Source organism: Frankliniella occidentalis, unplaced genomic scaffold (genome assembly GCF_000697945.3).
Source record: "Frankliniella occidentalis isolate FOCC.00 unplaced genomic scaffold, Focc_3.1 Scaffold41, whole genome shotgun sequence".
Taxonomy (NCBI): domain Eukaryota; kingdom Metazoa; phylum Arthropoda; class Insecta; order Thysanoptera; family Thripidae; genus Frankliniella; species Frankliniella occidentalis.
In genome coordinates, this window is record NW_026267171.1 from 1,768,595 (window position 1) to 1,780,878 (window position 12,284).

Consider the following 12,284-nt stretch of genomic DNA (forward strand, 5'->3'; position numbering starts at 1 on the left):
TTATTATTTTCTACTTCAAACCCTGTTGTAACAGACATTTCAACATAACCAAATCATTGGGTGCGTTCCAGGCATCCAAAGCCTGCTAGGAATTCCTCGAGCAATCACTCCATCATCGAAGGGCGCGAATACTCAAAGCAATGCAAAGTCATGACTTTAAATTCTTTGTGTTTGATGGAGGTGACAGGTATTTCGGCCATTGCTATAGAACCCTATATTCATTATACTAAACTTTTCTTCATTTAGGTGGGCCTCCCATGAAACCTGGAACCCATCACCCCACTGAGAAATTTATCCGACGATTGTTTCGACATCGTTTTTCACATCTTGTGGTTATGAAATCGACTGCTTTTCGACAGTGAAACGTCGAAACAACATCGAAACGACATGAGCTGTCGAAAAGCCGTCGGTTTCAGGACTACTTTTAAGTCGTAAGATCGTAACGAAACATACTCTTACGTGCACAATGATGACAACCATGACTTGACTTCACTACTTTTGAAGGTCGGCTGCAGGGAAACGGGAAACCGAGGTAAAGGTACCGCCAGGCCAGGGTACGTACCCTGAGTAAGGTACCTTCTACTTAGGGATCATATCCAGGGCAAGGAGTTACCCGGGGTACGTGCCTGGGGTACCGCCGACCGAGGTACTTTGTACGACCTCGGTTCAACGAGTTCCCCCGGATGATTTAGACGTCAAATATACCGCCGGTTTTTGTGTGAGACCTTTCCCTTCGAAGATCCAAAGCGTCCCCTCTTATATATATTTGCCCAGGTAGAACACGTTTGTCAAAATCATGTCACAATGACCTCATTTTGCACTCATCGGCAAGATTTACTGCGGGTCATTTTAACGTTAGGCGTTGGGCGATGCATGAGCTGACACCCCCCCCCCCCCAAATTCCTCGATAGAGGTACTCCCTGGGCGAGGACGGAGAGGATGGGAGCTGAAATTCGACGGCAATTAGAGGTCATTTAGATACATATGGTCAAATGATTATTGACGCGTTTTGACTTTTGACGTCAAATTGTCGTCCAATATTGGTCGATATCGACGTCAACGTTTACTCATCAGGCCCCAGTGTAGCGCCTAGTGCATTTAGCGTAAGGAGCTATAGAGAGGGCTGGAGCTGCTGGAGGAGGTAGCTGGCAGCTGGAGCGAGTCTTGGCGGGAGGGAGCACCATGTGTTCTTCTTTTTTTCTTCCTCAGGATGGCATGACGTACCCTTTATCACGCAGCCATGACTCAAAACTTTTCATATAAATTCATGGTTGACCAAATTTCCTGAAACACGAGAAATGTCATTTGAAATCTCTCATTACAAATACAGTTCATCGCCGTCGTACCGTTTACCACGGAAAATGTTGTGTTTGAAGAAAACTTTGGTCAAGATAGAGTTTGTCGCACCTGGACAACCAAAGGACCCCGCAAACCAATGGGGTTGGGCCTTGTAACGCTCCGCGCCGCGTCAGTACAGTTGTGTCGTGAGAGCGGAGGAGAAAAGATGTGTCGTTGCGAACCTTAGGAACTTTCCCCGCATCTACCTTATTTTCTATACAGTCATTCTTAAACGTAAGTAATTTTTATTCGTTGTACCGTGGCTGCATTATTTCCCTTTGCATGAGACGGATTTTCCTTTTCACCCACCAAACTACTGATAGCTTGCTGGGCTGGGGGCAAGGGGACGCTGCGGGACTGCAATGGCGGTTGTGGCTTAGCCCCAGCCAACGCCCTGGATTGATGCATTAAAGGATTCTTTTGGCTGTTATAATTCAACTCCTTTCCTTACCGTTTCAGAAATCTGTGATAATGGCAGACCAGCAGTTCTGCCTGAGATGGAACAACCACCAAAGCACACTGATCTCAGTGTTCGACTCTCTATTGGAGAGGGGTGCTATGGTGGATTGCACTCTAGCAGCAGAAGGGCAGTGTTTACAAGCACACAAAGTTGTGCTTTCAGCATGCAGTCCATATTTAGAGGTAAGCATTGATTCAAATTTTAAGTGAAGTAATTAGCGTTTCTTATTGCTACTTGTATTTAAAAAAAATTATTTTGTTTTGTGCTCTGTTTTAATGTCTTTTTTTTCCTCCCTTTTTCTAGACTTTGCTGAGCCAGCATTACGACAAACACCCTATTCTGCTCTTGAAAGATGTGAAGTTCTACGAGCTTCAAGCCATGATGGATTACATGTACCGTGGAGAAGTGAATGTGGCGCAAGATAAATTAGGCATGTTTTTAAAAGCTGCAGAATCCTTACAAATTAAAGGATTATCAGACAGTGGGGGAAATGAACCACCTGATACAGGTGGGGGGACAAGTGCTAAACGGACTAGTAAAGGTGCTCCAGTAACAAATGTTCCACGCTCTGGCGGTGGATTAACAGTGGAAAGGCGGAGGCCACAACAACCTCAAACTTCGCAAGTAGTGGACATTCCTTCAGATAGTGGTTCTCGTGATGGTAGTGAATCCCCTTCATTAAGAAGAAAACGACGGCGAAGAACATCAGGTGGTGATGATAGTGCTGTTGAGGGTGACTCTTCCAATACTGGGGATGTGTCTCGTACACAGTCCTCGGCCCCCCTTAGTTCTGACCAAGTGCCAATGAATGGTTCAGCGGACAGTAATGCCTTAGGAATTCTTTCATCCCTTATGGATGGATCTGTTGAGACTGATAATAGTGTACAAGAACCCGGACCGTCATTAGGAGCAACAAGTCAAACCCAGCCTTCACAACGGATACGAGAAAAAACTGAACCTACCTCTGGCCCAATGATTCAACCTAAATCGGAATACCTAGACACTGAAGAAAATATAGAAGACCTTACTTTGGATGATGACAACGATATGGACAGCGGAATGGATGCAGGACCCTCACAACGGCAAGGAGCAGGTATGTTTTTGTTATTAGTCTTTTTCCTATCTTATTAAATGATTTTTTAAGTGAAGGTCTATACCACAGTTCAAAACTTCTTTCTTAGAAGTATTGTTGCCTAATGTGTTTATGCTCAAAGCATTATCTTCTTTTAAATATCAAACAAAATTTTATTTGTCTTGATCAAGAAATAGTATTCTATCTTCTAACAATGTTTTTGCAATTAAATTTTTGTGGATTATTTTGAGCTGTGATATGAGGCCTGCATATGACTGGCGGGTTTAACATTTTATGCTGTCTGGTTCACTATTTTTTTACTGTTAGTGTGTGTTTTTTGGTTTGTTTGTTGTTTTGGGTCTTTAATTAATTATTTGGTTTTGTTCTTAGGCTACCAGTGGCACATGGGTGATCAAGGAGCTGACGAAGTCTTCATGGCAGCACAAGAGGCAGTTGGCGCAAACAGAGATGCACAAGGTAAGCAAAATGTTCTATGTAAGAAAAGCCTTTTATCAATGAGTTGGTTTGCCTATCAGTATTATGTAACTTTTTAAATTCTCTTAATATTTTGTCTTAAATTTTCTTGCCAATTGTAACATCTGGCAAATTACTAAATTTTAGAGTCTTGGAACTTGTGATAACTTGTGTTACGTAATTTATATTTTCAAACCACCTCATTGATGCAGTTATAAACAGGGCAGATGAAAGGTACTTCAATTCATCTGATATCACTTTGCTCAAAGAACCTCCTTTTATTTTCAAAATTATTCTGAGCTTTAAAAGTCAATGTTTTTGTTTTTTTATCTTGTTTATTTTGAGAAGTCTTCTATTCTGAAAGGTATGCTCTAGTTCTTGCAAAAATGGTCTTCAAAAGGGCCCTTTTATTTATCTTGTCTGCCTTGTTTATTTTCTGACAAACCTATCACTTTAAGTTGAAGTACTTAGATATAAGTTTGAAATTACTTTGGATTTATTTAGTTGTAAGATGGTTGTGCCACACTGTATTTTCTGAATTTGAGGTGAGTTTGTGGTCTGGTGGCTTTATTGTGTTTTTCTGAAACACAGTATTGCTTATTAGATTCTTCAGCATAATGTCTTGTCTTACGAGACTTGCATTACTGCTTAAGAAGGTATCTGCTATAATTCCTTGGACAAACGAAGATCAGCTGGCATGCTGTTGAAGAGCTTTATGTCTGTCAGCAACCCTTGAGGATAAGGTATGCTCTACTTTTATTTGAACTCTGATATTTGAAGTATTTTGATTGCTATGCCCTGTTCCTCGTCCCCTCCTGCCCTTTCCTTTTCACCATCACTTACACACCTGATTGGTAAACACATGATATTTGATAGAGAAAATGAAACACATCAATACTTCATAATTTATTAATTAAGTAAAAAAGCAACACATATTTCAAAATTAACTTGTTAAAGAATGAAGCTGTGCATTTATCGACTCTTAAAAGAGGAAGATGACAAATTATTCGATGGACACACACAATTATTCAAACTTTTTAGTAGTTACTTCCAGTTAAATTTGACCAATATTTTAAATAATTGATGAGGACACAAAATACTGCTTTTTTGTATTTGTTGCTCATGAACAAAATGGGTGTCAAAATTGTTAAATTCAGTCACTGAAATGACTTATTCCGAATAACCTGAAAGTAGAAAAATAACTTATACTGTTGGGGGTGAGGGTTGATAATTCATGAGTGGCATTCTGCACAAATGAATTTGGCTCAGGTATTCTGAGATTTAAAAAGAACGTTTTAGCAATTCTTAATCTGATGGGGCGAAATACACAATTTTGGCCTTGGTTCGGGAAATTGTGGGGGTGGGGGGGGGGACTGGGAGCCAGTTAACTTTCCTCAGCATTTATATTGCTGCGATTGAGAAAGCCTCCCTGCGAAGTGAAAACTTTTCTCCCGCCTCCTCTGGCTTTCCCTGCTACTTCCCGGACGATTTTCCCCAAACGAGGAAAGAGTGAGTGTTCCCGTGACTGAGGCATGGAGCCCATGACTGAGGGATTATTATCTGGGAAGGGTACGGAGGGAGAGCTCACTTTAGGGAGCGGGTGAAACGTGGACATTGACTCGCTCGTAACTTTTTGGATAGTCAACCAAAGACAGTTCAGATTAGTACCAGTTATCAATTGGTTGTTTTCACGCTTAGCGCGCGCTTGCGCTGCTGTCAACCTATCCGAGGGTGTGGCTACCATTGTTCGCCTTGGCCTGGACATGGTGCCAGACTCCCCTTGGGGAAGTTCACGTCAGCGTTAACTTTCGTTCAGTGCGGACACAACTATTTCTTAAACGGACCGAGCGGGGGAGGGGGAGAGCAGGCCACGCCCTGCAGAAGGGTGGATAGCTGGCTGGCACGTTACCCTCCGATGCCACTAAGTGGGGTACGCTGAGGAGGTTGCTAGTGCCAGCTGACTAGTATCCTTTCTCCAGGTGCTGCCCACTCTTGCATTCCCTCTAAAAGCGTCCTTCGCGAGGCTAGCATGAGGGCAATGGGAATTTCTCATCCGTAAACGTAAAGAGGGGTGGGGGGTATAATTTGGCGGCCATCGTGCGCAGAGCTCCGGTCTGGTATCGCCCGGGCCAGAGACACCCCGAGCGAGACTACACCCTCCGCTGTAGCACGCGTCGGCTCGCCTGCACGCTAGCCTCGAACACGGTGGTTTCTGGCCGGGCCGGCACCCAGGCGATAAGCGCTGTGATTGGATGCCGCTCGGCTGGAAAGGTTATGTCACAGTAGTCGGTGAAGTGCCCATGCGACAAGGTTCGCCCGTCATGACCTGGGATCCAGGCGGGCAACGTACTGTGGCCACCTTTGCGTACCGCTAGTTGACGCCTGAGACCACATTTACATTTCATGGACTGGCCGTTCAACGGGGAAAAGGGGGGGGGGTGTAGAAAGAATCATGGTTTTATAGCTTATGGCGTCGGCCAGAACGGTTGGGAGGGGGAAGGGGGTAGCGACCCTCGCGTGAGAGGTGCGCAGAGTAGCCGAGCGACAGGTTCTGGGCGTGCTCTCAGATCTCAGGAATGCTACGCATAATTTTTCATAATCCGCCATGTTTCTATGAAGAAACATGGCGGTGGCAGTGTTGCCGCCCTTTTCCTTTGAGAAAAAAAAAGGCATGCTTTTGGGAAGCCAAAAAGAAAGGGGGGGTGGGGGGGGGCTCAATACCTTCGGCTATCAATTTTTGGCCATGTCAGGGCTGGACTCGGTGAGGTCTCAGTGACCTAGCCGAGGGAAGTCGCCCAAAAAGCCTATGGCACCTAGCATCTAGTTTACGACAGCTGGCAAATCGTAAATATTAAAAATGTCCTTACGTCACCTGACGGTGAGAGGTGATACGATTTTGTGCCCAAACACTACTAAAGTCGTCTCAAAGGCGGGCGATTGGACAGCTCCCTGATAACGCTCTACTTCCGTCCTCCCCAATTGTGTGACGTACGGACAACTTTTTTTAAAGTACAGCTATTTCTCAAAATGCCCTCATCAACTATATCTCATAAGAATATTTAAATTGGCGTGAAGTGGCGGCCTTAGAAATTTGCCTGAAACGTTGGCCCCTAGAAGCGCCTTCTAAATCGCTAAAACAGGGTGAGGGGGTGGGGGAAACGGTCGCGCTCTCTAATCGCACCCTAGAAAGATTGGGCTTTCCCCGGTAGCAGGGTATGGCCACCATGTGCTGACGTTGAGACTCGGCGTGTCAACGCGTGCATTCCGAAGGTTCGACACATCAGCAAAGCGTGACCACAGCGTGGTCGCGCCACACGTGTTAAGCGCTACGCGTCGATTAGCAGGGTTTTAGTGGGTGCCACGTGACAAGCGAATAGGTACCTACACTCTCGGGCTCGCTTTGCGATGACAGATGGAACATCAAGTGCATCAAGTGGTATTTGGGGGGGGGGGCAGCGTTATAATACGATTGTTTGCGAGGGGCGGGTGGAGCAGGTGAAGGAAATGAGCACACTAGAGAAAACGCCCGACTAATTATCATAGAACACATTTAAATTAAGAAAAACGGGGCGAGCGAGCGGCGCAGATTTCTCCAAATAAACTGTTTCACATCTAAATTAATGCCGAAGAGGGTTGGTTACTGGGCGGTTGCTCAGAATCAAAGTGATCGAATAGAACAATTAAACGAACGAGCTGGATGAGCGAATGGAACGTCGAACGCGCCACAAGAGCCAATACAGCCCGTTCGATCACCGGCCTTGAGCAACCCCCTCAACCTTCTTCTGCACTACTTCGGGTACTCAACAGTCTGTATGAGAATACCTGAACCGCTCTCTCTCTCTCCTTATTCGGTCCGAAAGTGAGCTTGCCCTACCTTACCCCGCATGTCCCCCTCGCCTGGGATCCTCTAGTCTATTAAAGTACCGGTTGTCTAGGATAAGACATGCCAGTACGTTGGCTTGCCTAAGCATTGGCTGCAGGGGCTACAGGCGCGGTGCGGGTGGCGGGGAAGTGGCAGCTCCCCCACCATTCCCCCGCGCCTGCCGCTCCAACAGCCAGTGCGTAGAGTCCTACCAGTGCGTACACAACCCGACGTCCTAGCATGTCTTAGCCTGCACACCCGGTACTCAGCGCCCATAGAGAAACGAGCATCTTGAATGAATTCGTCCAGGCAAGCATTATCGACCATGCGCTCTTGGTTATCGGGATGCTAGATATACCATTAACCTAGGAAGTTAAACTGGAAGAAAACGCGACAGCTTGATGGGTTGCCTACCTACTGGCTTGCAGGCGCTGAGGGCGACGAGGAGACTGTGTAGGTCGTAGCAGGCGACCGTATTAACTGTTCACCTTGCGCCACCTTCACATTCTCTCCATCCCCCTCCTTCAAGCCAGTGCGTGGGCACCCCTTCGGGATCGCGTTGCCAATTGGTTTAACTACTGTGGCCAAGAATGAACAAGTATGTAACCCCCCCCCCCCCCCCCGGACTGGGCCGTTTGCTGAACACACGTAATGTACAAACCACACCTAGCGAACGCCACGCTAGAGTGAAAGGTGAAGGAGGCTTTTCCCACCCTTAACCAGCCGCAGTTTTAATGAAGCGTACTCGAGTTGTCACGCAGCCTTGGCTATCACCCCAGATTTCGGTCCCAAATGAAATCCCATCAGTAAATATCCATTTTCCAACGGTTTGATAATTAGAATAAGCTTTTTAATGAATTATATTGCCCTTATTCCTCAACCTTCTCCCTTTCACTTTCCGTGTTAGAGATTTAAAATATTTCCCATTAATTTAAAGGTAAGAATACTAATCGGAGAATATAGTGCTCAATGTAGAATTACTTTAAATTCCCCCTTTTTAAACCTTTCCCTCAAATAAATATATCAATAAAATTTGATTATTCCCATTCTAAAAAGTTAATAAATTGATTTCTCTGATTTGGTTAAGTCATTTCTAATTTGCGATAATGATAGTGTTAAGAGTCTTCAGAATCATTTCACTCAGACACATACCTTTTGTTGATAACCAGCTTCTGATGATGTGTAGGTGGGGAAACGGGTTCATGTATTTTATTTCATCAACATGTTCATGTAGTCATATACGAGAGTAATAAAAGAAAAAAAAAAGATCAGTAATTTTTCCTCTCACACTACGTATTCAAGATTCTTCTCTAATGAACCCTCAAAGTGAAACATTTTCAACATTCTTCCCCGAACAAAATACCCGCTTTTGCCATTAAATTGTTGTCCACTTTCATCAATATAAACAATGAATTGTCAAAACGGAAGAGAAAGTACCACGCACGAGTGCCAAATATGACAGATCCAAATAAAAAGGACAACCCCAGAAGTGAGTACTAGTTTCTTCATGAGTCAGTTAATGCCCGACAGAAAATAAAGTTCTACACACAAGAGTGTGCCAAATACAGGAGAAACAAGAACAAAAATACAAATTTAAAGAAAGTCCCATTATAGAGAGAAATGACAGCGAAATTTTGCATTAAAAAAAACCAGAACAGCCTGTGTAGATAAAGGTATTTTATTAGGTTTTACCTTGTCTCAATGCAAGTTGGTACTTACAGTAGACAAGGATGTGACATTCATTGAACAACTCCATATAAAAATGTCACTGAAGGTGTAATACCCTCATTAACTATGCCACATTGACATCCAAGCATCTGATTGGGTTAGCGAGCAATAGCTAACCTCAAGCAGAAGTGCTTACGTACTTTCACGCAATGTAAAATTTGAAATTCAGATAAAAACATTAAACGAAGATTTTAGGAGAAAAAATTAATGTAAGTAAAATAAAAAATGGATGTTTAAAAATAGTAAAAATCAAATTTTAAGTGAAGTGATAATCAAGTAGAAGCTACTCAAATGTAGAAAATCTACTTTAAAAACAGATAAGATAAAATGTATCAGGACAAGCTAGTCATGGAAAAATAAGTCAAAAATGCAAAACAAAAACCAATCAATATCGAGTAGTGTGACATTAATTGAACAATAAAATTGTATCTGTCACATGAAGATTTCATTCCTCAGGTCATTTCATGCCAAATAGAAGTAAAACAAGCATCTACAAGGGTCAGCGAGCAGACGCTAACCTCAAGCAGAGTTGCTACCATATTAAATAAAAATGAATTAGATAAAAAAGAAATTTGAGTGAAGAGAGAAAGAGAAGAGAATTGCTATGAAAATGAAGCAAAACTTCAAAATAGCGAATATAATAATATACATTTAAAAAGAGACCACTGATGACTCGCAACTTCCTCAGTCCAAGTTTACAACTGAACAAAATAATGACCACTTGCATGACAGAGTCCATTTCAAAGCATCGCACTGGATTTAAAATCATTCAGGATAAGCTATAGTCAGGGAATAGCATGTCTAGAATGAAAAACCAAGCAACACCAAACTCAGCCACTTAGTGATTGAGATTTCATACAGATGTCAACTACAACCCAAAATTTCAGACATCAGCAGATCACATTCACAGGCTAAAAATAATTAATGCCTTTTAAGTTTTGGAGCAAATCAAAAGGAAATGAAAATGAAGAAAATTTAAAGTATATTAAAAGTTATACCAATGTTTTAAAATAAATAAAAATCCAGATCAAAATATAAAGGACACAAGAGAAAATCCTTTGAAATTTAAAAAATGAATTGCAAGCCAGAATACTGGCTTGAAGGAGTAAGTGCCAAATATCCAGTTTCAAGTGCCAGAAAACTGGGAGATCCAATTTCGTTGTACTGGTCCCCACAGAAATGCCATAATTTGCTTAGAAGACTTACTCTTAATTTGAATGAGACAATTACACAGAGAGATATTGTCAGGGATATAGCTTTCCATGTAAAGCCCATCAAATCAAGAGGAAGAACTAAAAGGAAAGCAAATAACAGCTCATAAGGAATTCAATACAAAGAAAAAGGGCAGAACAAGACAAAACAATACAGCCTAACTACCTAACATCTGATAACCTAACTTGAAAAACCATGTTCTTACCTTGAGCAAAAATCTATGATAGCCTCACACTAATTTCTATGATAGCCTGATCTAACACTCTTAAAATATAGTACTTCAACTTAAAGGTAAAGAAAATGTAGGGTTCAAGGCAGCTAGAATTATTACAACCATAGGTCACATTATAAGAAAATAGAACCCCACATTTTAATGTGGCAGAGAAATCCAAAGAATTCATAATTAATATTAAAATTTCTTTCTTTGGATTGCTCTTTCTAGCCACAAACCATACCAAGTGTTCAAGGGCACCATAAATTTACAAAGCTGTTCTATAAACATTTAAATAAGTGAGTTATGACTCATAAATCTGAACGATTGTTAAATATACATAAATTGACAAGCCAGCTTTCATTTATGGAGCCTGCAAACACTTGATATAATTTCAACTTAAAACTGACAAGGTCAAAAGAGCTTACCTTGTGCATCTCTGTTAGCGCCAACTGCCTCTTGAGCTGCCATGAAGACTTCATCTGCTGACTGATCGCCCATGTGCCATTGATATCCTAAAACAAAATGAAAAAAATATGACAAGGCAATCCAGGACAATGAAATTTATAAAAAAAAGAAGAAACATTGTAGAGACACCTACCTGATCCTTGCCGTTGTGAGGGTCCTGCATCCATTCCAGTGTCGTCGTCATCCAATGTAAGGTCCTCGACATTTTCTTCAGATTCCAGGTACTCTGCTTTGGGTTGAATCATTTCAGCTGAGGTAGGTTCCATTTTTTCTCGTATCCGTTGTGAAGGCTGGGTTTGACTTGTTGCTCCTAATGACGGTCCGGGTTCTTGTACACTATTATCAGTCTCAACAGATCCATCCATAAGGGATGAAAGAATTCCTAAGGCATTACTGTCCGCTGAACCATTCATTGGCACTTGGTCAGAACTAAGGGGGGCCGAGGACTGTGTACGAGACACATCCCCAGTATTGGAAGAGTCACCCTCAACAGCACTATCATCACCACCTGATGTTCTTCGCCGTCGTTTTCTTCTTAATGAAGGGGATTCACTACCATCACGAGAACCACTATCTGAAGGAATGTCCACTACTTGCGAAGTTTGAGGTTGTTGTGGCCTCCGCCTTTCCACTGTTAATCCACCGCCAGAGCGTGGAACATTTGTTACTGGAGCACCTTTACTAGTCCGTTTAGCACTTGTCCCCCCACCTGTATCAGGTGGTTCATTTCCCCCACTGTCTGATAATCCTTTAATTTGTAAGGATTCTGCAGCTTTTAAAAACATGCCTAATTTATCTTGCGCCACATTCACTTCTCCACGGTACATGTAATCCATCATGGCTTGAAGCTCGTAGAACTTCACATCTTTCAAGAGCAGAATAGGGTGTTTGTCGTAATGCTGGCTCAGCAAAGTCTAGAAAAAGGGAGGAAAAAAAAGACATTAAAACAGAGCACAAAACAAAATAATTTTTTTTAAATACAAGTAGCAATAAGAAACGCTAATTACTTCACTTAAAATTTGAATCAATGCTTACCTCTAAATATGGACTGCATGCTGAAAGCACAACTTTATGTGCTTGTAAACACTGCCCTTCTGCTGCTAGAGTGCAATCCACCATAGCACCCCTCTCCAATAGAGAGTCGAACACTGAGATCAGTGTGCTTTGGTGGTTGTTCCATCTTAGACAGAACTGTTGGTCTGCCATTATCACAGATTTCTGAAATAAAAGAAATATGGGTTAAGTGATGTACTAACTGGTGAAAGACAGCAGGTAGCCATACAGCGCAAAATATCAATATGCTGTTTCAGACTCCTTTGACATTTTGAAGCATCAAAATGGCGGCCGTAACCACACCCAAGCCAAGCCAAGCCAAGCCAAGCACGGGCAAGGCTTAGAATTACATGGAGGAATTCCAAACACGGATTAGGCAAGTGAACAGGAAAAGAGGTTTTCAGGC

The 12,284-nt window shown here is 42.6% G+C and overlaps 2 protein-coding genes across 14 annotated transcripts in view; one reads left to right on the forward strand and one right to left on the reverse strand.

The window, feature by feature from the left end:
- Positions 1–12,284, reverse strand: part of LOC113216548 (longitudinals lacking protein) — a 115,972-nt gene that overhangs the window by 103,168 nt on the left and 520 nt on the right. For all 12 annotated transcript variants that reach the window (XR_008011030.1, XM_052266639.1, XM_052266643.1 and 9 more), the window contains exons 2-4: positions 11,861–12,043; positions 10,959–11,739; positions 10,786–10,872 (exon numbers count right to left, since the gene is read on the reverse strand). Coding sequence is in view for 11 of the 12 variants with exons in the window: in XM_052266639.1 (XP_052122599.1) it covers positions 10,786–10,872; positions 10,959–11,739; positions 11,861–12,031 (1,039 nt within the window). In the remaining variant the exon portion in view is untranslated. The remainder of the gene's footprint in view (positions 1–10,785; positions 10,873–10,958; positions 11,740–11,860; positions 12,044–12,284) is intronic.
- LOC127749245 (uncharacterized) overlaps positions 1,407–12,284 on the forward strand; it is a 51,344-nt gene continuing 40,466 nt past the window's right edge. For both annotated transcript variants that reach the window (XM_052266619.1, XM_052266618.1), the window contains exons 1-4: positions 1,407–1,572; positions 1,798–1,980; positions 2,102–2,891; positions 3,261–3,347. In XM_052266619.1, the coding sequence (XP_052122579.1) occupies positions 1,810–1,980; positions 2,102–2,891; positions 3,261–3,347 (1,048 nt within the window). In that variant the 5' untranslated portion in view covers positions 1,407–1,572; positions 1,798–1,809. The remainder of the gene's footprint in view (positions 1,573–1,797; positions 1,981–2,101; positions 2,892–3,260; positions 3,348–12,284) is intronic.